The following is a 25,418-nucleotide window of genomic DNA, read 5'->3' as shown; positions in this document are numbered from 1 at the left end:
CAACGACGCGACGGGCCCAATGGCTCAGTCCGATCGAGCGATGTCTCTCGCCAACCACCACTTACTTACCGAACAGTTCTACTAACGTCGTGGAAACACTGACACGCGAGAGGATTCAGCTATTCTTTTTTCATTTTTTCCTTCGGTGGTAATGACATTTTCTAGACAGGAGATTTTGCATTAATCTCTTCAATACGAGCTACGTATCGCTGTATTGTTAAAAGCCAATCAACAAGGGGCCAATGTGGTATCAAAGGTTTTGGATAGCATCGGATTGAGTTACTTTTTCCATTCTTTTTCTTATTGGAAATATCTTTTACTCTGAAGTTTTTGTATTAATCAATTATCATAGAAGTGAATGTTGCATGGAAGATTTTGTATGCCTAGGGATTGAGTCATTTTCTTCGTCTTTTCTTATTAAAAATTATACATTTTTTTACGCTGAGGGTTTTCCTTTAATCTCCTCAATATGAGTTGCCTTTAATGCTACGTATTGAAGACCGAATAAGGATCAACGTTGAAATGGTTTTCGTCTTTTCTAAGGTTTCAACTAGACTGCCAAGCTTTGTATAAAATCGAAAGCATCGGCGGATAGACGCGGATAGGCGAACACGCGTGTGCGTATCTAAACCTGGTAGCGGGAAACGTGTATTTCAGACCGGTTTCTTGGAAATCGACGCAAAATATACATAAGGATGTTCAATGGATATTGAAAGAATTTAGCGTCGATATACCCTGTTTGAGAATTATTTGGACAATAAAAGGAACTAATAAGAGTTAAAATAATTATGAAAACAGCGTGTGTGCATTAAATATACACACGCGTCATTATTCAGCTAATTGCATAACTGGTTGAGATAACCGGATAATAATAATTAATGGCATCGATAATAATTATTAATGATAATACATTCAGATATCTAGTATATTATATATTTGAACAGACGCTACGGAAAGTATTTGTACAACATTGTAAATATTTATTATAGCGTTTACATACTAATTAATTAGATCAAAGTATATTAAATTTAGTAATACTTTCATATGATTACAGACATTTGATCCTATAAAGATAAAATGTAGTATCTCGTAGAAAACGGTTCGTTAGAAAATAAGAGTATTCGCAAATAATATTTGTAATCGCTGTATGTATCGATTGCTAGAAAAATTGCATTATCGATCACAGAAATGAACGAAAACACCTTGTGTAAACACTGAATAGAAGATTCCACTGGATAGAAATAACACGAGGAGCAGTGCCATTTTCTTCGCGTTCACCGACATCGGTAAAAACATCGCGTCGTTGAAATAGAATTTAATTGACGTTAATGAATGATACGCGATACGAAAAAGATATGAAACGTTACACATATACAGGAGGAACGTGAAGATTTCACTTAGGAGCCGAGTCTCGTATTTATTAGTTCCTTCTTAAGGCGAGGAATCGCGAGGACAACGACGAACGCGTTGCGCACTGCTGGTTCGTCACAAAAGTAAAACGACCACTTCCCCTTTCGGAGCTGCAAGTTGTCTTGCAAATCGTCCTGGCGTAAAACGAAGCGTCGGCTCGTCGTTTCACCGCGGGGAAAAAATAATTATCCATGTGGTCGATATCTTTTTGTGGAAAACAGATACGGCCTTCCGTTAGAAACTGCCATGAAACGCGATCGGAGACACACGACAGGGTAGAAAGCACTAGTTTCACGCATCTTAATGGGTTAATAACGATAATCCCTCTATTGGACCATCCTCCTTGATCGACGATATCTTTGAAAAGAAAAAAGAAAAATAGTAACGCCTTCCGCCTGGCGATTCCAGTGGAAAGCATTTCGGCCCCTCGGGTAGAAAGTGGCGTGTTCGTGTGGAAAGAAGCGACGACCAATGGGCGTATCTCGTCTCTTGGTCGAGCATTAATGACTTCAATTTCCTGTGGATACAACGGCTAGCATCAGGACACGAATCATTCACGTCGGGAACGGATTACAGTCTACCAGTTCTAGGAAAACGATGGAAAATCATTTTCAAGATCGTCAGAGGTTTCAGATCGTTCGAGTAGACATCGATACGCTTTATTCTGCTCGGTAGTTTCTTCCATCGATATTTACAAGTATTCGTGTAATTCTTTTATTGACAGTATTCTGTGGGTATTGAAACATGCGTGTGAAAGCAATTTTTCGAAATTCGAAGAATTAATCGACTAGTCGGATGAACATTCTATCGAAATTTCTGGCAGAGTTCGTGTCTGGAAATCGACTTAATTGGCAACCAGCAACCGGTCACGCTACGGATACAATTCATTCAAATGTTATTCAGCTTTTTGAGCGTGACTGGGGCTGGAACGCGAACAACCCACTTAAGGAGCGCTGTATATTATTTGGCCAGCCACGATCTCACGTGGCCAAATCACAATTGTAAATCAAGCCTTAGACAATGCCCTTTGCGGGCCGAGCTTTTACCACGAAATTTTACAGGAAACACTCGAACAACGAGCTTGATTCTATTAGACTTCTCTTATTTGCGAAATTACAGTTATAAATTACGGTCTAATTTTTAACGCTATCAAATTATTAAACGCGTCTTGTCGGCACGTAAGTGAGATCATTGACATGGTTATTTGCACGCTTTTACTGCGCTTATGATTCATAGCACACGTTAGATTTGTATTGCCAACGAGACACACCCTAGACCAGTTGTCTTCTATTACAGACTTTTATCACGATGTCTTCTATATCTCTGCTCATGGACCGTTGCAAACACTGAACACAATCTTCCCATTTAAAATTTCTTTCGACATTTTTCTTCGAAACGCAACATTGAGGTTGGATATTTGCGTGTCCAGTTCAGGGTTAACGGACTAAAAATATTTAAAAGCAGGCACGGCCGGACATTTTTGAATGTATAATTTATCGGGACGAGGGCAGCGTTTACGCGGATTCATCGTTGACTCGTTGATATTACCATGGTAAAAATGCAGTTAGCGCACGGTCTTTATGTTTAGACGATCCACGGTCTAGCCTTAGCGGAGTCGTAATTCTTCTCTTGTCTTTGTTGCACGTAGATGAACAACGTATCATTTCCCGTTGCGCAGACTCTCGCTCGTCATGTTTAATGCGATAACAACTAACAATCAGCCGGGTCTACGCACGCGCGTATGAAAATCACCGACGAGGAAAGTGTTACCTTCCCGGTCCAGCTACAATCGTGCCTCAAGTGGCGGAATTTCGTTCGAACCAACTTCCAGTTCAACAAAAAATCAAAGAAAAACACATACAAGATGTATAAACTGGACAATGCATCGTTAATTATAGACGGGAGAAATTTTGGAAAGCGAGGAACGCCTCTGTTATTTTCAGTTTCACAAGCTGTGACGATAAATTCAGTAGACACGGCCGTGACTGGTCAGACACGCTCGAATCTGGAACGCAAAAATCTTGTCGCGCTTCAGACATCCTTACAAGCAGCGATACCAGCGTCGATCGAATATCTCGATCGACATTCGCCAAGGTAATTTCGCTGTTCGTGCGCACTTTCGATTCCATCCGGAATAGATAATCCCCGCTGAAGTTGCTCGAAACTTTTCCTTGGGAAAACAAGAAGAAAATCATGAGAAATAAACACATAGTTGCGCTACTTTTCTTCGTAGTTTCCAACGTGATCCCCGAGGAGGTCCGACTTGCTTGCTTATAATCGTCAACTATGTGTTTACGGTCGTCATTTTCAGTTGGCCGAGCGAGTATTTACCGGACGATATTCAAATAATCTCGATCATTGCTCGCTCGAGCGAGTCGAAGCCAATGAGATGACCAGCGAGATCCAATCTCACATTTATTATCCTGAACCGCGGCGGCGGCGGCGGCGGCGGCGGTGGTAGCTTCTCTTCTCTTTCGTTTCCACCCATCGTCCTTTACCTCTGCTTTCTTTTCTCTCGTTTTTTCAATTCTTTGCCTCGTGTCTCGACCACGGTAGCGAGTCGCGGAATACTGTAATCAATACAACCATCCGAGATCCTGGTGCACGCGTCCTGGAACATCCTTCGCGCTCATTCCGTATCGAGGTCATCGAGAGAATTTTTTTCCACCAGGCTCGTCGTCACGCGTGACAGCCTCGCGAAAAGCGGTCATCGGAGGACTCTCGGCAACATATTGTTTGCAATAAACGTTATATTGAGACATACGGCCGTTCGGGTTTAGAATATCAACATCGGGACATCGAGACGCGATTGTTTCTTAGGAATTTTATGAAATTATAGAGATTAGGTACCAAAGAAGATCGAACTGAGAAAGGTATTTAGAATGCCAGTGCGATCGAAGATTATATGACGTTTAGGTTCTAAAGGAATTTGAAATTTTGTAGATTAGCTTCTAAAGAAATATGGAATTGAGAAAGATATCTGGAATATTTGAAACGCAATTCCTCGCGATTCCTCGTCTGAAAAGACGAATGCGCTACCTATTCTTATGAGATAATATTTGCTCGTTTGTATATTGGACAGACGGGCTGCGAACTTTTAGAAAGTGGAAATTACGGATAGTCGAGACGCGCAAACCAGTGGTTAAATGCAGCTACCGCGAGATCTAAATTTGCAGATAGCGGGAATTAAAAAATGGCGAACAATTACCGGAGCTGCAATGCGAGCATTATGTTATGACCAGAAAAAATGGCTAGGTTAATCGTAGATTAGCCTTTTATGCCAAAGAGAGTAGTTGCCGGGCTAATTATCATCAGCTAAGGATCTTGTTCTTTTCTTACCGAGCGGCGAACACTTCTACGCGCCATTTTCGTATCCCGGGAGAATGTAACTCCCGTAGTTGTATTTACAGTTTACTTAATTTCAGCAATTACAGTGTTCCAAGTAACGAACGTTTCGTTTCTGTTCCTTGACGGAAAAGTCTCACGTACCCCCGATTCTTCGACTCATATTACGACTTCTTTTTAAAACGGTAATTATTCCCCGTGTTCTTTCCCAGTTTTCACTCACTATTTTTCGTTCTTTCTTTACAATCGATCCTCTGGTCACAGTCCCGTTAAAAGCGATACAAAAACGCCAGCGGACCGCATTATTCAACGTAGTCACGTTTCATAACCTCGAAGAGTGTTCGAATGCCCCGTGACTAGGATTATATCACGGTTCTAATACCGAAACCGATCTTGAGCGTTTAAACATCGTTCTTCAGACATCGTGACTGCGATAGGAGCGGATCCCCGGGTATTTCGACACATCCTTCTTGGTTATTAACGCCACATTAGCATTCAATGGGGTCCATTAATTGACTGCGAATTGCCTCTCACGAAGATTGTCTATGGTCGGAAGAAAAAAAAAAAAGAAAAAAATAGAGGAAGGAGGAAGAGGCGTTACGCAACACGGTATACTTATACGTGGTCTGTTTTACGTTGGACAAACTTGCAGAGCACCTTTGAAAATATCCAACAATGTTTTTCCAACAGGGAATTCGTCGGGAATGCGAATTGACTTCTTTCTCGGTCGCTGGAAGATCAGCTATGGAAGATCGACTATACTTCCGGGCGTCGGTTAGCATTCCACCGTCTAGAGGAGAATCGTGGTGCCATAGCGAAAAAATTTCTCTGGACTCTCTCGTGTAGTCCACTAATGGTCGTCAAGATCGACGATCCGAAGTCTCGATCGACGTGATTTTTCCGGAGGATTCGAAGCGGATAAAGGTAACCGCATCGAGTCGTGGCGCCTCTTTTGCCGATCGCGCGCGGCCTCCTCCAGCATTCTCTCTCTTCATCCTTCCTGGCCCGAGATAACCGATACCTCGAGCAAACAGCCGACGGGAAGCATTACGAGTACCGTGATGCTTACAATGTGCTCGGCTCTATGGATTCAACTGTACTTCCCCAGTTCGTGCGACCTTCGTCGTAATAGCCCGAGGAAACACCGTGCGCCGAATGGATTTCATTTCGCCAAGTAATTGCGAGGGAGAACTACTTCTTGTACGGACCACTCCTTTATCTTATTTCTCTCCAGAGAAATATTGACTGATAAAACAAATCAATTACCCACGCGTAAACATTGAAAGAATATAGATGAAATTATTACATTCCCGGATCGTGATTTCCAGGAACTCGTTTAAAATAGAATTGAGCAGCTTTCTGTCTCCAGAGAATATAGATAGAATTATTACTTTTTTAAATTGTAGTCGACAGGAATTTTTATTTTAAGTAGAATAGAGGAGCTTTTTGGAATTAAGAAAGATGGTGAATTGAGTAAATTCTGTCGAATGTTCTAATTCCGATCTTTGTGCTCGTAAGAAACTTTGCTCTTTTTATATTTAGGGAACGGTGAAAAATTTCACGATGATTCGAGTATTTAATTATAGAATAGAATTGAGTACTAACATTGATGTCGATATGTAACTAGAATATTGTTCAAGTAGTGGAACTACTAAGTGAGAGAAAATGAAAGAACTCGGCAAATCAAGGGTGTAGAATTCCTAGAAAAAGGAGAGACAAGAAACGAAGAGAGGCATAATCGAGAACGTATCAGATTGAGTGTTTTATCTGGATGATCGGAGTACAATCGATTCGAAAAGAAACGTATACCATCATAAAGACAGAACTTTACGTAGGGAAGGAAGAAATTCCATGTTCTCGCATATCCCGCTAATGGCCTGTTCGAAGATCAACGACGCGGGATCGACGATCGGTGGATTTTTCGCGGTGCAGATCCACGGCAAAAGCCAACGAGGACACCGACTCGAACGAGTCATGGCGCCTCCTCGAGCATTGCATTACCTATTCACGGGCGGAACGTGCGCTCTCGCATGGTGCACGCGACCATCATCCTCTCGTGTACACGGCGAGCCAGCCATGGCGTTGTGGCCGACGAGTCTTCGCAATAACGGGCCGATCCAGTCGGTGTTCGCAATTTTCGAGGAATTAAAATGCTAGGAATGCCTGCTGGAAGGAACGCTGCGGTGCAAATTGCACCACGGCGACATTTTAAGCGGTCGGACAATTACCAGGAACGTTTCCTTCCCCGGACAGTTTATTTTATCGACGTTGCTGAAACGAGAGGAAAAAGTCTGACAAAGTGCAGAGTCGCTCTAACGAAGGGTCATTATAAATCAGGCTGCATCATCGGTTAAATCAATCGCGTTTTACTGTTACGCGTGAAAGAAACACTCGCACATCGTCGATGATTCGATTGTTGCAACTGTTCCACGTCGCCGACCCGATTTCCAAGCCTGCGTTCCAGAAACACGTTCGCCTCATCAGGGACACACCGCTGGCTCGCTAAAGTAGAATCGGTTGATATCACCAGTGAACTTGGCCCTGTTCGAGCTACGTGCCATTGAACCTCTCTGTGTGCACCATGGCGAATCGTCTCGCAATTTCGTGTCGCCATGATTCGCTACTTTCTCCAATTTTCTTACGTCGCCGCGCCGGGGAATACCCGGCGGAAAGCTGGAATTCCTTAAAGGACACCGTGACTGCGTAGCAAGCGCACAGAGAAGCTGGCTCGCGCAAGCGAGAAGCGTGCAAAAGTGCGTGCGTATGCGTGTCTAACCGCTCGCGCGCGGGTCAATGCCTCGGCTGTCCTCCTCGAGTAAGTATCTATCTACTCCGTAGCTACCTCGGCTACTACGTTATGCTCGTACACCACCGCTCAAGATCGCCGAGCTGACGAGCACGCGTTCGCAACCGCGCGTTCCGTATGCACGGGGCTGACGTTTCCGCGAGGCGGCCCCCTTTGACACGCGAAGAATCGCCCGTGACCGTACGGAGCCCCGGTGAAACAACGTTTTTCAAGATTAATGGTGATGAGCACGGCCGGATTGGATCCGCCGCGATTCGTTGACAGCACTTGCTGCTGACGCTGCACTGCCTCTGGAAATCAAATCTGCGATTCGCCAGGACGGCACTTGTAACCTGCAGGAATTTTTATTAGATCTCGAAGCTGCATCTTCGTATGACTTTGATGTTCCTTTGATCATTCGTTGAGAGTGAAAGAGACGCTAAAGTAAAGATTAGGTCTTTTCACCTAATCTTTCGAATTATTGCGACTACAGTGAAATTGGCTTTTCAACGCACGAATTCTTCTTTGGTTTACCAGGAGAAAATAACCATATTCTAACGTATGAATTTTATAAGCGAACAGAAATTAGAGCAGCAAGGTTATCGTTCTTTGGAAATCGGATCGTAAAAGGAACGGCTGAATATTATTTAATGAAAGTAATAAAGACTGCAGCGCGATTAATTTGATTTAGACAGATTCATCGTCTACGGAGTTTTCTTCTGATCGATTGACGGTACGGAATCTGAAATTATCCTCGCCGATGGTTGCCGATTGTGATGGTAAATCTCGGTATTTTACTCTCTGTCAATTAATTCGAGAAATAAATTAATCCCGTTTAACACGTAACAGGAATCGAGGATCGCACCATAAACTGTTGATAATGAAAGCAATCGTAGAATCGCATATCCTAACCACTTCCAAGTTTGGTGAACTCGTATTTTCCCTGGATATCCTCCTGTTCACAATTATAGTTACGCGGTTATTACGTTAACACGTGTACAACGACAGGTCGGCGAATATGGCGCGCGCGCAGGATTCAATTAAGCGTCGTGCGATTTAATTGGTGTTTCGCGATAATTATCGCGCATTAAAATATTAAACCAGAGATTGTTAATTCTCTTAAGATGCTCTATATAGCGGCGCGATAAACCTGGCTACGGAAAGAGCGAAGAAACTGCGAGTTTAAAGAGTTTTAAGCACACGACGCTGGTATCGTTAAAGAACACATTTTATTACTTATTGCACAAGAATGGTTTCGATCTCGAAAAACAAATATATATATGTAACTAATTCAATGATCATCCGAAGCATCTCTCTAAAATAGTCGTAAACATAATGTTATAAATTTTTATTATGAAGATCGACTTTTCACTCGATGCATAGTCACAACGAATACGGGCATAATCAATACACCTACAATATGTAATATATTCAGACAATGCATTTGACAGCAAAGTCGTGCGTCTGACACACGGTGAAGCTGGTAAGAAAGCGTTTAACAATTTCAGAAACGCGACACACGTTCGCACCGATGATCCAACCACTGAAAACGAATTTCAACCGGCCGGATTATAAGTATTATAATACTTCCAAGTCATTATCATTGATAGCCGTACTTATGGATGAAATTACCTGAATCGGCACGATTTCAGGCAACCCATAAGGTCAGGGCGAGCTCTCGACTAACATCACCAGGATATTTCTGATCCAACATGATGAAGAAGGAGTAGCAACCGGCCCGCTTTCGATCACTCGATACACGATCGTACACCGCTTCGTGACCGTGGCACACACGCACACACAAATACACAGAAGATCGTGACTCCTATTATTATCGTGGCTAACCCACAAAACGAAGCATCCGCGCGGTCTGTGTCCCTGTATCGCGCACCTTTTCCAAGCGGAATCGCGTTGCATTACGTCGCACCCGACCGTGAAACGACGATCCACGCTTTCGTCCAGGTAAAAGATTATCTGAATAACAGGCTGCGCGTGTTAGATGTTATCGCCACTCTGGGCCCGACCATAAATACTTCAATCTATTAAATTTCAACCACCGACGATTAACCAGCCCGCGATCAATAGCTCCGACGAGTTTATTTTCGGAGAAAATTCTAGGGTGTCCAAGGTTTGTTGCTTCATCGTGTCGTAAGAGAGACGTTTACGTTGAAATTAGTATGTTCGTGCTGCTTGAGTGCAACAAGTAACGTCCGTAGTGACTGACAAAGAGGCATATTTTGGTCATTTGATTTTTACCGTTCACCTGTCGACACGAGGATCCATTATCGATGATTATTCGCTCGTACGCTGCAACACTGTCGCGCAGCGATGTGACAACGAATCGAAGAGATTTGGCTGATATGATATTACAGTATATAGAGACAGTAACCGGTGAGACATTTATTTTTCATACTTATATAGAGATTATCCCTAAGTAAGTACCGTACGGAGCTGTGACACCGGTCCTCGAAGGAGACACGCGTCTGATCGCTTATATCTGATGGATTCGACACAGTGTCACAGATAAACACGCGTACTGAACGAAAGTTTCACATCTACAAACAAAATCACATTGCATTACATTACAAAGAGCAAAGATAGTACTTGTGCTGTTCCAGTGTCAAATTCCCAATTATATGCAGTACAAATCTAAATTTCACCTAACAGTTATACTAAATGCAGAACGTGTGATTCGTATGTTCGAGATATTCTCCATACAGTACGATCTTAGTAATATTTGATCAGAGGATAGAACCCAGGAGATTCTTGCATATCTCAGAAAATAGTTAATTTATCAATTAAAAATTTCATTATGATCTTGTAATCTATGAGTTCCATCTGAATATTTCCGCGAAAAGGAGCCTTGCTACTTAACAAACACAGGTTAGAAGAATATTGAATGGTTAAAGCTACCAACATAGAAGGTTGATTAGCAAACTCAAGGGACGCGTGACAGTGTATTAGGCTAATTCGCAAGCTACCCTCCGGAACAACATGATTATTCCATGGCAACGTCGTGTACGATTTAATGCAAGTCTAATCAGCTCGTGAACCCTTAATGAGGTGCGAAAACCATTAATTAACAATAATTGTTATTGTAAATTCGTTAGGCTAATTGGCACTGCTTAAGCGAGTTGCTCGTTCAGGACGGATGGATCGGACCGAGATAGATAAGAATTCCTCGTAATGGCCGGGACGACTTCCTATAATAAATTGCATCGGCGGCAGCAGGAACTGAAGTTTAGGCCGGACGCGATACGAGTGTGATTGAAACGACGAAGCCTCTGCATGCCTTCGTCTCCGTCGCGGCGGAACGAATGAGCGAGGTACCGTTTAAGAATTCCGCAAATAAGATTCTCTCGAGTCGTTCCATATAACGCATGGCACACCTGATACAGAATATCAATTGCCAATTAACCGTAACGTTGACGAAAAGAATAGCTTATCTCTTTCAGGGCTGCACTGGAATATTGTTAAGAAAATGTGCAACGAATCGAATGAAAAAAGAAAGGAACAAAAGCGATTGTAACAAATTGGTTTTGTATTTCACGCTTCGCAGATTTTTATTTTATCGAAGATTCACTCTCGCGAATCTGCGATTCGATCCATATAATTTAATGTATTCGATAAATAACTAATTGTTCCAGTATAAGAAATTATATCTCTTGTATTGAAGATTTTATTTCAATGCAAATTTAATCTCCTTCTAATTTCCAAATTATTTCGGATACCAATTTTTAATAATTCCAAACACTTTATTTCGTATGGAAGGCAAACGATTAAAATGAGCAATTCAAACCATCTTAAAGATCATTAATCCCGTCCTCGTGTTGCTCGTACCAAGATCTGCCTGTCTCGGGATAGATTTAAAAACTAAGATATCTATCTTGACATAGGTCTAAAAATAAAATTCGTTCTTTTTATGTGTTTCAGCGAGACGGACATGGCTCCGAACGCGGAGGAGGAGTTGCTGGTGGTAAAGCCGTGGGGCCCACAACCGGAAAAGGTATGTCAGTGTGTCTTGAATCGAAAGGATTACCCTGACGAAGACGAGGATCTAATCGTTTAACCTGGACGATGATACGACGCATATTAGAATATGAACAGGATGCTTTTGATTAACCTTATCGATTTATCGTTCAACGTTCGGTCAGTAAATACAGTACCTATAAGTAGGTAGGCGTATATTTTGCTTGTCGGTCGTTTTGTGTTTACGACGCCGTGAGAACTGGCGTTCGATAAACGACCCAGAAATGTGTTAAAGGAAGGAAATTATGAGTCGTTAAGCCCGTGGAAACAGCTTGTTTTCTATCATAATCCGTGCACTTCCAATCTATTTGTCGTAACCAGTAAGTGCAAATAGCTATATTATGCATACATTGAGGTTCCTGTACACTATTTTTCGCTACAATTATGGATCAACTAAAGGGAGAAGATGTACGATCGGGGAAATCGACGAGAAAGAAAGATTACTGAACTTAATCGGATTTAATTTTGTTTCCAACAGATCCTCTTGCGTTGATGTTCAAAAGTATTTCGTTCTTCGAATTTGTATCTCTCCCATTTGCATCTCTTGAAACATGGAATGCTGATTTATAATACGAATGCGATTTCCGTTCAAAATAAATGGAACAATCTACTAGGCGAACAGTTTCATAAATATAAACGTTCGCGTAGTTTCGCTGATGAATGGCGGGCATCGCATACCATCCAGCCTGCTCGTTTATAAAACGCGGTTTTGTCAAGCTGTCGTCCTGTCAACCGTTTGATTATTAGCGCTCGCCTCCGAATCGTCGGGTCGATCATTCACTTTATACTTAGGCGAGCCACGCTTTTAATACCCAGGCATGCATTAACATGCGCCAACCTCGGATGCATTGAATTCTGCAGTTCGTAATGGCTCCTCCGGCATTTATACGCGTCGTGAAACTGCGAGGGAGGTAATAAGTCACGGATAATATGATTAATATCGAGGAGAGGCCACGGTGCATCGCGTTAACCCCTTCGAGGTGCACATATTTACACTCAAGTTAAATCCTTATTTTTGTGCCCCGTACAAATGCGTGGCACGTGATTAACGAAGATAATCCAAGGCGATGCGACTTTTTTTTTATCTTTCAAGAAATCTACGGCGAAGAGAGGGAAGGTTGCGTAAAAAAGTATCTTATTCCCGAGACGTGTTCCATTCGTGTTACGACTGACTCCTGACCTTAATTATCGAGAGACCTCGTTGTCTCTCTTTTCTTAATATTGCAAAAAAAGAAATAACGTGGTGCCGCTAATGAGAGATTTACGTCATCACAATAGGATGATTAACGAGACAAGTCGAGCGTTCCTCGCCTAGACACCCATTGGAAACTGTACTCGAATGTTCGTGAAAGTCGCGACTTTTACCAACGTTCGAAGTCTTCACTCTAATTGAGAAAAACGCGGTGTATACGCGCCAGTTTGAAATTGGATCAAGTATAAAGGAGATTCTCTGTTCACGAACTTTGCCGTTCTCCATTCTCTACGAGAGACGAATTTCTTTCCTTCTCCTCCAAATAGTGGATTACTACTAAGTAAACGACACGAACGCATTGACAAGCGAGTACTCATCGAGCACTTACGTGAATCAGGAAAGCGTGACGTCCTCGTGCAGGTATGTAGGTTACGTACGTGAGTTTGTTTTGTTTCGCATGAATCCTTCTAAAGCCATCAAGTATTCAGAGTAACACACCGCTCTTTTTCGTCGAGATATCTAATTACTCGCATAATTGCTACGCTTACGAGTAAACCCTTTCCTACCCTAACGATCTCCTTCTCGTGAGATCCCGTTTCGTGTTCATCCGGACGAAAAAAACATGAGCCATGATTGATCTATGCACACCTCTACTCAATCATGATCGTCGTTAGACGATTTACGTGCATGTCCGCGCGGCATCGCGCATCCCGGAAAGGAACTCTAATTACTTTATCGTTTTTCAAAGGATACATCGTTACCAGCGAGCCCCGTATTCATCAAACGATGATGGTCCATCGGCGTCCTCCGTCGATTTCAGTAACGAACGAGCGTATGATTGATCGCGACCGTCGGCGACCTGGAACATCGTCTATTACGTCTAAATAAATTCTGTATTCCAGGTGCAGCTCGAAATCTTCCGCGGAAAGAGGGTCGTTGGATCGTTAGGATGCGGTTCTGCTTAATTTTTCGCGGGCAAATGGCGGGTAACCACGAGATAGAAACTCGGTTTCACGTTTAAAACCGGCCAATTAACCGCGCGTAGAAAACCACAATCGAGCAAGCGGTTTTGTTCGGTGTTAAATAGTATTCGTATCCCTAGATTGTCGTTTAGGAAGCGGTTGGGTCGACCTTTGAAACAAATCGGTCGATGAATCGTACCTGAGTTCTCGATTCTGTGCTACTGGACCGAAATACGTCCGAAGGCGTGCGATGAAGCAAGTTAGGAAGGGAATACGAATTTTAATTATCTTAGAGGCGTAATTTAGAGGCGGCTCTAGGCACTTGTGGTGACTCCGTGAGTCAGAGGCGGTAAATTAATTTCCACGATCGATCCCGCATTTCAACGAGGGATCGGTCCCCACGGCAGCGTAACCTATGGGCCACGAGGCGATAATCACTATAATCTTATCGATTTATGGTTCGAAGCGCTGTGAAATTAACTTCAACCCGGCTTCCACTCCCTCGCATGAATATTTCATTCGTGGCGGCTATAATTTCCACGATTCCTTGATTCCCTCTCTGTACAAATAGAAACATTATTCGATATTCGATCTTCCGCGCTCGTATTTTCTGCTTGGAAACGTTTATCGTTACTTCGTTATTACGTTATTGCGAAAGCGATGGTAGTTCAATCACCGGCGTTTAATTACGGCGAATGTTTGTACGACGCTCGATGAAATAAAACACGGCGAGCTCGTAAAAGGATAAAGCGGACTCGAGGCTACTGTCCTTGTTCAATTATGCTGGCTTTCGCCCTGATACAAAGCCAGACGGACGAGCAATTATGTCTAAAGCCTTGCGATTTTCTTTGCAGGAGCGATTAAGACCACCTACGTACAACGCCGAGGACTACGCGATCGCCCTCAGACGATGGGGAAGGCGTCCATTAGGAAGCGTTCAAGACTCGCATGGTACCCTGCCGTCGACAACCAGTTCGAGTTCCGGTTACGCTTCCGGAAGCGGCGAGATGACCTTGAGACAATTCACGTCGGTCAGCGAGCTTCTGAACAAGCTCAGAGCTGACCTGAGGCTAGCGTTTCCAAGGTTGGTAGACATATATTACCTGCTCGACTTAATTGTTTATTAACGAACAATTCTTTCCCCACTTTCTTACACTGTATTATCTATGTATACAGAGATACTATTTGAACTATACTTATTGCAATGAAGCTTTAACCATTTTCTAATTGAAATAGAATTTTGTTTGTATGAACTCCATTTATCTGAACTCTTATTGTATCAACGAAAAATCATACATATGAACAGAGAATCAGTCAACTTTCATCATGTGAACTTTAGTTATGTACATGACCTGTCGATGTTCGATGAGTTCATATACTTCAATGAAATTTCACTGTATAACACTAAATCAAAGACTGCAAAATATTTAGAATTGACACAAAGGGAAGGAGAAAAGTATTTTAGTAATTCTGCCACGACGATCAACCTCCTTTTCTTGAAAAATTCCTACACAACTGTACAGTTCTACAGTTTCTTGGAATTCCATAACAGTTACTAAATCTTCGTCGACTTCCTAAATTAATCAGACGCCTAATTATAATTGCAAATTGAGCGAAATTTAAACAGTTATTCTACTTTGCGTATCTGAAAGTTGCTTTCGTGCTCTCGTGAAAATGCCAGGACGTTTACAATTAATAACAACGTTGTTAATTATCAGGCATAGTTATTAAGCTCACGGAACTTTTTCCTGACACGATAGCTCGTCGAAGAGATTCATTTGGGAATCGTTGTTGCGAGTCGAGTGCAGGCGCGAAAAACTTCACTTTCAAACGATGGCGCACGACATGACACCCGGAAGCACGTGCGCTTGATTGTCCGTGAACAATTAGAATAAACGTTCGTACGGCTGGATTTACGCTCTCTCACTGGAACTAACGACAAGAACACCACGAAAATACTTGATACTAATTGAACAGGAAGGACGGCTCGAACGGGGCCGGATTTACAGTTACTTTTTATACGTATTTTTAAGAGAAGCGTTTCGATATGGCTGAGTCCCCCTTCCCCGAAACTCGTAAAAATTCCTTCCCGATTTGGCTGCCGATTAGCCGACGGTCGTTAAACTTTTCTCCTTAAGAAGCAAAATAAACCTCGATCACGCACTTTCATGGAATCGCTCATATCCGAATTAAACACTTAACTGTGTTGTATACAATTAGTCACGATTAAATAAAATATTTATGCTTTGTTGATTTCTACCAACATTGCGCTACAGTCGATTAAAAAAAAGATACATAATGTAAGAGAAAAAACTGCGTTTTATCTATATACTTCACTCAAATTTATTCGAATGTTCAAAAATTCCTGTGAAAAATTACAGATTGATCGCTTTGACCATCTTGGTAATTTCAGCGTTAACGAATTAAGTATCTGCGTCTAATGAATTAAATATCTCTACTTCCTGGAAATTTGCACGCGCGAAAGATGATTTTCTTTTTTGCGTTTCTTACGTTTGTCTCGACTGTTAACTACCTTCGATAGCCGTATTTCATTTCGTCCGAAGATTGAATTAACCATGTGCGTGGACGAGCCGCGAAAACCATCCATCCGTCATTTCTCATCTCTGTGTAAATCATTAAAGAAAAAGTTATTCGCTCGGTTTCCTGTGATGTGGTAGCTTTTTGCGATATTACCTCGCCGCGGATAGGAGCAACAAAGAAACGGGTTTCCTCCGTGTTTCTAAGACAACACGGTGATCACAGCAGGATTAACGCGAATCAAGCTCCTCCTGGTATCGCGTTCAACGAAGGGCTAAATGATAGTCTCGTCCCCGTTAGGCGCCAACGTGATTAAAGATCGGACGTAAATGCTAAGATTTGTTCATGAACGTCGGTGGCTCATGCTATACCTCGGCGCAAGATCGACGATGTTTGTCTCGAAGTGCCCGAAGCGTGTACGTTGCTATTCATTCATAGCGCGTGTAATCACAGCCGCTAGACACGCGTCTGTAATTGGCTGCATCGATAGTCTCAAAGCTTCGCCGTTTTTGATTGCCATCAGAAAGCAAATACAACGAGTCCTACTTCCTTCGAAAATAAAGTTTAACGCTGCAATTACGGGGCGAAGCATTAAACTTCCTGCCAAAGAAATCAAAGCGAAAGAAGGTAAAAAGACACGTAACGAAAGGTAACGAACCTTGTACTTTATCGAAATTCATTGAAATCTTTAAAAATGCGCCGTTGTAACATCTATAAATTGTAACGAAGCTACAACACGTAACGAAAGGTAACGAACCTTGCACTGTATCGAAATTCATTGAAATCTTTAAAAATGCGCCGTTGTAACATCTATAAATTGTAACGAAGCTACAACTCTGGTTACTATTGTCGTTAGAAAAGAGTGGATTGAAAAATTTAAAAGACGTAGATTAATTAGATTTAATTCTGTGCCTATTAACAAGGTTGTATAGCGAAGATAAATCATAGAAATTTTGTTTCTCAATCATCGTACCGTTACATCACTGCCTAGTCCAAATTGTTACATTCCTAATACGTAATGGGAGTAATAAATGACTTCAAGCTGCGACGTCGCGAGTCTCACATAGAACGACTAGCAAGGAAACACGCGAACGCTGTCGTTGCTTCATTCAGCCGTCGTTCCATCCTGACAGTGTATAATTTATTAACTTTTATACTTTTATTATAAATTTCTGTCTTTCACAAATTATTAAATTAACAAGTCAATCAAAAGCTACCTATACATCTATCATAGTACCGTCACCTCTATAGAGTAGAATGCGAGCGAAGTTAATAGAAGACTTAACAAAACCACTGATTTTTCCACGATCTGTATCAGTTCTCAAGATAGAAGATTCAGTAAAGCGATAGGTACACCATATCTCGTCTAGTGTTACAATTTCAATGCTCTCTTCCTTATCTAGATTCGTATCAGACTGAGCGAGATTGGATCACACTTGCGTAGCACTAGTCAATCCATTAGCCCCAGCTTTTCATTCGCGACTTTATTTTTCGTGGGCAGAATTCAATCTCGACTGGCTTCCGGCTTCGTAGTTTATGTTCTAGACCACCCATTAATCGCTGAACTTGGATCGAACGAGATTACGAATAATCCAAGGGACGTATTATAGTTTAGGTCGCGGAGAAACGTGGCAGGAAAAGGAACGGCAGGCTGGCGAAAACGCAGGAATCGTCCAGGCAATATTCTCGAACTAATTCTTGTCCGATCGACGTGCTCGTTTACCCTTATTAAGCGCAATTTCACCGTGTGCATCGCTGCACAATTTCCAGCCAACGGATATTCGAAGCGGCGCGGCAAGAAGCGTTGTGCATAGATGAGAATGATTCTAATCACAACCCGACGAGTGTAAAAGGACAGAGAGGCAAGAATGCCAGACGCGTCCAGGAGCCCTCGTAAAAAGGATGCGCGAAGGATAACATCGAATCTCCTTTTCCTCGCGTTTAACCACGCGACTGCGGCAATTTGCGAGCACTGCCCTGCAGCCGTTCTAAAATTAAAGTTACCACATACTACGTGTGATCATTTTATTGTGTTACACTTTTTTTTTTTGGAAAACGGCGAACTATCCTGTAAAATTATGTACTATAGAAAAATTTAGCGAAGTTCTTCCAAGTTAACGTATCTCTCTATCCTACAAAGAATATTCTTTCCTTGTTTGACTGTAAAATATTCGATCTCCTTTGTAGAGATTTAGGTATTGGTTTGAGCGGAGGTTTGAGCGAAGAATGTTATAAGTTAGATTGTTCTCGGTACTACGTTATCTGCCAAAGAGATTGAAAACTTTTCGCAGTAAGACACGGAAGAGATATCCTTTGCAGAGTCTTAAGGGCTCAAATTTCGGAGGATGTTTTCACCCCTTAAACTTAAGTTAGCACAGCTAAGAAAATATACGTATCTACCATTTTTGGCTCTTTCCCAAACCTACAAAATTTCATCCAGATCGGACCTAGACCTTTGACAATGTCTCTTTGTAAGAAGAGAAAGGATGGTTTTCCAAGTGTTGATCCAGTACGATATATGTCTTCGATCCTAAGACACGGTGACTTCTCATTGAAGATAAGAAAGAAGACTTTATCTCGAACCAGGTATTCCAACATTTTCTCCTAGTCTCGTCTAAAGAGAAATCTCGAGTTTCGCGGGTAACTTCGTCGACAAGCTTGACAACCTGTTACGCGAATTCCCGAATCAAACTTGGTGTGACAATTTTCACCGGTTTGTCCTGTCACCGATCCGTGGACACGCGTGATCACGGATGTTACACGAACGGTACCATACCTCAACGGCCATATGGACGACGCGAGTGTGTCCCACATTCGCTGGATGACTTATAATATGGTCAAGCTTCTTACCGTAGAGGCGAGCAGATAACCCGTAATGTAAGTAGCGGCCACGGATAAACGAATGCCGATATTACGGATAACTGTACAACGGCTGGGTTGCCGTGCTCAATGCGCAAATCGATCTGGATGAGGCGCATCCTCGATTTCCAAGATCGAACCTTCGTATCATTTGTCGGGATCTTATTAGACCGTTTAACAGACGTTTTTACCGTGATCCCAGGTTGCCCGCCGACTACTCGGCTGGCGGAATCGATTTATTTTGAAACCGATCGTAATAATTGCCCGTCAAGATCGATTACGTTATCGGCCAGGTTATCTTTTTTTCTACTTCGTTACAAAGCTAAACGTACGTGTTAGCTGGGGCGAAGAAACGGACGCACGATGTTAAGAATTATCTACAGCGAAGGAACAACCTTCGTTTTTGTAATATCGGCGTGAAATTCGTAGAATGTTCACGGTTCTCGGGATAACCGTATCGAAAATGTAAGAATTTACAGAATATCCGTAATCTCGGTAATAGTCGGTCTTTGGATTTGGGTTAACGAACAGTTGGAATTTTTCCACGTTCTTGTTCAAATCCACAGGTTAGATAAGTCGGAGGATTCTATTCCGTGCTATGCCGGAATAATTGACTTTGTAATCATTGGTACGAAACTAATGGCAAGCAGTCGAATGGAATTTTTGCTTTCCATCCGCCAAGTTTTCCATTGCCGCAACGTACTTTCATCGAGAACGGTCTCTTATCTTTATCGTTGTGGGATCAGCAGGGTTTAAGGATTCGCGTGTGCCTTGAAACGGGTCGTCAATGAAACAAACGTGTTATTAGAGTGTACGTATGCTCGGCGGAGCGAGAAAGAAAGAAAAGAATTGCCGGGGCATAACGAGTTATTATCACCTATTAACTGTTGAGACCGGGCGTTTAATTAGACGTTCGCATTGCTCTAATTAAATAAGAGCTTTGCGATTTGAAACAAATTGTTCGAGATAACCAGTGCACCCTGAGCACGAGACGTCTTTTTTCTCTTGTGAAACGCTGATATCGGAAACTTTAAAAGAGAATTCTTCATCATTCTACAAAGGCTCGCGTGTCTTGACTCTTACTATGCGAATCAGGCTTCGTTTTCATTGATATTCCGTGTCGTCGGTTTCTTTCGTCAATCATTACTCGTTTAAAGGACCTGCCTTTCGGATAGCGGTCACTGAAAGGATTCCTTGGTCCATTCATAAAACCAAACTTCTTTGTATTCACGGAACGAATCTTTTCACTAGAATGAAAGATACTGTGCGCTGAATTTCGTATCTGCCAAATATTCACGAAACCGGTTCGTCAGAATGTTACCACCTTAATAAACAAATACCCTCTACCGATTTGTCTAAATTTTTAATTTATTTATCTACTTTCGACGTTTGTTTACTTACATCCAGGATTTCTTTATTCGCATTGCAGATTAATTTCTCTATTTTCTGGGATGCATATCTGTACGCTGAATTTTTTATTTGCATCCCGGCTTTGTTTATTTACATTTCAAATTTGCTCATTTGGAAATTCAGTGTCGATTGCAAAAATATCTTACAGATCATCGATAAAGTACTACAGCCTTTTACATCTTTCTTACAGAATGTTAGAAAGCGATCATACTTGGACGAACTCCTAGATCATTATTTAAAGATTATGCAAAGAAGCGTTTGCATTTTATGATAAGGCCTAATGAAGGGTGTCTCGTATTAACGTTCGAGATTACAGTTCGCTTAGAAGCACATAATTACCTCGTCAGAAAAAGAAAAAGGGTTCGCAAAATTTATACAGTACGTTTCTTATAAACCAGCCTGGTTCTCCCCCTGTTTTTCTTCTTCTTCTTCCACGTGGGGGAATATCAACCGCGTCGAAGAAGCCTCGACCGGCCACCGAACCCACGATACCCCACGATGCTTCCGTTTCACGTAACAGAGAATGCGTAACTGCTTCCTACTTAATGGAAACCAAGGAAGTCTCATTTTTTCGCGCGATATCAAATCCCGTTTCTTCGTATTTCAACAAAGGAACAATCATTCACTTTCTTAACCCAAATTTCGCTTTTCTTTGAACAGCAATCGTCGATGAAATAATTAAATTTCGCATAGATATGACGAAGTAAGTATTTTGACACACTGAAGGCGAAACGAATCGCGATTTATGTCGCGCGAAATAACTTTTATATTTACAATAATCGTGACTTCGATTTAATTGCAGCAGAGCGTTTAGTTAATATCTGGGTGACAAGAGATATTTATCTTTTAAAACATGCACGCGTAATCCTCTTAAACGTTTTATATTCCATTCGTCCCTTTATTTACGACGTAACACCATGCATGCTAATAGACGATAATTTATTACGACAGAAACGTGATGCCTTTATCGCCGGTGCTACTGTAGGTGCCTACAGGAATAGGAATTATATGTACATACATATTTCGTAATTTACCTCCTTCGTGCGGTTTATCCATATTGTCAGCACATATTTTCGTAAAATATATACGTAATGTAGTACCTCGACGTATAGCTTCTCTAAATTAGCCTCCGTTATATAAGACGTTATCTTTCATCGGTTATTGTCTTTCGAGTAACAATAAAAACGATAGAAGATGTAGCTTCCTAAGTGAAATTAACTTCCTCGATTTGTTCGTCGATCCTTTCCGATGTAATAATAAAAAAAAAAAAAAAAAAGACACAGTAAAAAGAAGATGCGGAGCGTGAATTACGCAACGTAGGCACAGGCCAAAAATATCGCGCGAAAGAGAAACGTCCCAAGTTACGGTGGCTTTCGTTTTCTTTTGCTCTTGTGTCGTCCATTGCCTTAAATTTTAGGGTGTGCCCACACACCAGGCAATAAGGAACACTTGGTATTCATGCCGCGTCCGCCGAAGGCATTCTTACGTACACCGTGGTCTGCATAATGCGGGATGTAATATAATGCACCCATTGCTGGCCAAAAGTTCGCATGACGTCTTCACGGAACGCGTGTTTTCGATAGCGAAGTCGTTCTCCTTGGAACGAATTCCTCTTTGTCCCCCTAGTCTTTCTTTTTTCCACCTCGCGCGGAACTCTTTCCGATCACCTATGAATACATTATCTCGGAATAAAAACTCACTCTTAGAATCGTAGAGCTGCGAATACCTGCAAGATAAACCGCAATTCTCGTGTGAATTTAAACGAAGGAAACGAACATCGAAGACTATCATCGATGTCTTTCATCCGTCTCGAACTTTATGGACAGCGGTGGAAAGTATCGTGAAATTTATACTGATATCGGTTTAACAACGTTGCATAGGGTGGTCTGCGGTCACGTTTCGCTCCTTACGTATCTTTTACCGTCACTCTCGTTCACGCACGAGCTTTCATTTTCTCCAGTATCCAAATGGGGGCCTTGGTGTATTTTTAAGACGAGCCCAACAAAGGCTATCCACGGTGTTCGCGCCGTAGAATCGTAATGCCGCGGTGTATTTCGCGCACGTACACTAGACACTTACACACGTGCGTACCACGATATCCCCGCACGGTATGCATAATACGACGGCTAACATAATGCATCTATTGTTGGACGAGAGAACTCTCTCTTTCTCACTCTTGTTTACCCTAAGGTAAATAGGCGACGATCGCATATACATAGGCGGTTACATAGAAAACGTTTTAATACTCATTTGCATGCATTCAACCGGCGTACATGGCGCTTATATACGGTGTTTATAGAATCACCGTCTAGACGAGAACGTCTCCTCATCTTGAATAGCCTGGTTTTTTTCTTTTTAAAAGCCCGTAGGTGCGAGCTACAGAATGATTTACGACTGTTTGTCCAATCATCGGGAAAAAATTTGGAACACGGGGTAACGTTCTGGACGCGGAATTCCTCCGGGAATAATTACCTTTGTTAATCCTCCGATGAAGGAAAACACGTGTTTTCATTATTTCGTAGAGAATGCGGCGTGCGACGGAATTTTAAGAACATATTTCCGTGGGTGAATAACGAAGCTGTTATTCGTATACGAACTATCTTCTAAGCTGTTATTCGTGCATCAGCTGCTGAATAATCTATCAGTTACTAATATTAGGGAATTTTCAAGTTACGGACCAGTTGAATTCAAGATCTCCTTTTTATAATTTCGAGTCAAGTAAAATGATCAAATGGTATGCAATTTTTTAAATCTTCACATCATTTCCAGGGCAAAAGTGCAGTACTGTCGTGCTTTATAAACGACGTTACATACGCATTATGCTTATGCAATAGAAATTCTTATCTCGGTGAGGCAATGGAATTGAACTTTAACCAGAAATTTCTGACAATTTGCACTGACATACGCAACCGTGACGAATACGTAATTGACGTAATTTCTGTTTCGTTGGTCGAAAAAAGGTGTGAGTCGATGTCGTCCATTTATCGCTCGCACCTATCTTTTTGTCTTCCCGTATTTTGGCCAGTCACGAATAACGGAACGCGCGATATTGTCGACATTATGAAGGATTAATCAGCTGTTTTGCTTGTTATCCGTGAACGTGCGAAATTTAGTATACTGCTAATTATGTAAATCTGGATAATTCCCTCGTTTTTTAACCAATGTCTTAAAAAACGAAGATTTTACCGCAGTTTACAAAGTTCTCGCGAAATATAACGCGATTGCGTAATAACTGAACCGTGTAGAAAGTGACAAAAGTGTTCTTGGCAAGGAAATTCTCACGACTCGGAAGAGGCAGTCTACAACAAGGTGTATAAAGCTGATGGAATGGCCGGTGTACCATGTTACACGCGTCTCAGCTGTATAATTAAGGAAATTAACGTGACACGACCAGAGATAGCTCTCGTCCATTAAGCAGATCCCACTCGTACTGGAAAATATCTCATACAACTGAAAGAAGAAACGCAATCGGTATATAGTCTCGAAACGAACTTTCTTCGTAGATACGTCATACTTTGACAGTCGTAATATCTATTTCCTTGGCTTCGCACCTGTCTACCTTAAGGCCATCACACGTATACTTACCGGTTCAATGTGGTCGTACAGGGAAACCATCGTGTTGTTCCTCTTCTTGGTCGAACGATCGATGAATCCGATATGTGGTAAAGTGATATCTTAACAAGAATTCTAGACGAACGATAATCGAGTATAAAGTACTAATAATGACACTGGTCGATACTCGAAGCTACGCTAAAGTCGATCATGTGTGCCTTTACATGCGATAAGCGACGAAAATTTATTTAAAAAAAAAAAAAAAAAGAAAAAGGAAGGAACCACGTCGAAGAAAGAAATTTCATATAATTATTTAAGATTTATAATTATTTAACGGATTCCTTTTCATACAGCCTGTATCTGGGAATTTATGTTTAATAACAATGTTAGAATAAGTTGAAAAGCGTGTAATTTAATTGAAGTATATTTTCTCGTCCACCTCCTCGTATTTATTACATTAATAGTTATCGGGTTCTTGCGCCGTCACTCTGATAATCGTTCCGTTGACAACCTCGAAGGAACTTGCTTAATAGCGCGCTTATAAAACCGGATTGGTTTTTCTCTTAATCGTAAGGTCCCATAATTATGTAATTATACCTTTTTTCACCTTGCCTACGGTTCAATGGCTGTTACAGTAGCCACCACAACATACCGAGGTTCAACATTAAAGCATCAAGTAGCGGGATTGATTGATGCAGTGACACTCAGCTCAGTGACACACTGCGTTCTATCTTTTTAAATAAATACCCGCGTTAACACCTGACCGATTTATGTTGATTTATTTATCAACTTATTAATTATATGCTTAACGTTATAGAAATCGGATAATGCGACGTCCGCGATGATTAGTGCGCATCACGCGAGCGAGAATCACGCAACAGTGTCGAAGAGATATTTAGAGTTACGAGAATTAGAAGAAGAAACGCATGCATACGAAAAGACAGAATTGAGATAACAGAAAATAATCCACGAGAAGAACGTCTTCCAAATTCCTGGAATAAGGATTCTAGGACTATAAAAAACATATGCTAGTAGTCTGAGGACTTGATAGGGTGGAGTTGAACCGCAACACTGTAGAAAACGTGACATGATATCCGCAAGCTATATTGCATATATACACGTAACTGCACACGATAGATACTGAACACATGAGTGTGTGTTCAAAGTAAATGTGTTCATACCGTTACTTCCGGTCTCCGATACCATAGATGTATTAGGATATGCAATCAACGATGTATCACTTTGTAGTACATGTACCGCTTTCCGCACGATAGAACTTCATTTAAAATGTCTTACTAACGATTCTAGCTTTAGCAAAGATCGCTAAAATAACGAA

General features: G+C 41.7%; 1 protein-coding gene across 2 annotated transcripts in view; it reads left to right on the top strand.

Moving 5' to 3' along the window:
* The window catches only part of mwh (multiple wing hairs), a 50,911-nt gene that overhangs the window by 19,136 nt on the left and 6,357 nt on the right, over positions 1-25,418 (top strand). For both annotated transcript variants that reach the window (XM_069126724.1, XM_069126725.1), the window contains exons 2-3: positions 11,474-11,546; positions 14,578-14,807. In XM_069126724.1, the coding sequence (XP_068982825.1) occupies positions 11,474-11,546; positions 14,578-14,807 (303 nt within the window). The remainder of the gene's footprint in view (positions 1-11,473; positions 11,547-14,577; positions 14,808-25,418) is intronic.

Source organism: Bombus flavifrons, chromosome 14 (assembly GCF_040668555.2).
Source record: "Bombus flavifrons isolate JBK064 chromosome 14, iyBomFlav1_principal, whole genome shotgun sequence".
NCBI classification, from domain to species: Eukaryota; Metazoa; Arthropoda; class Insecta; order Hymenoptera; family Apidae; genus Bombus; species Bombus flavifrons.
This window is presented reverse-complemented; position numbering and strand designations above follow the sequence as displayed.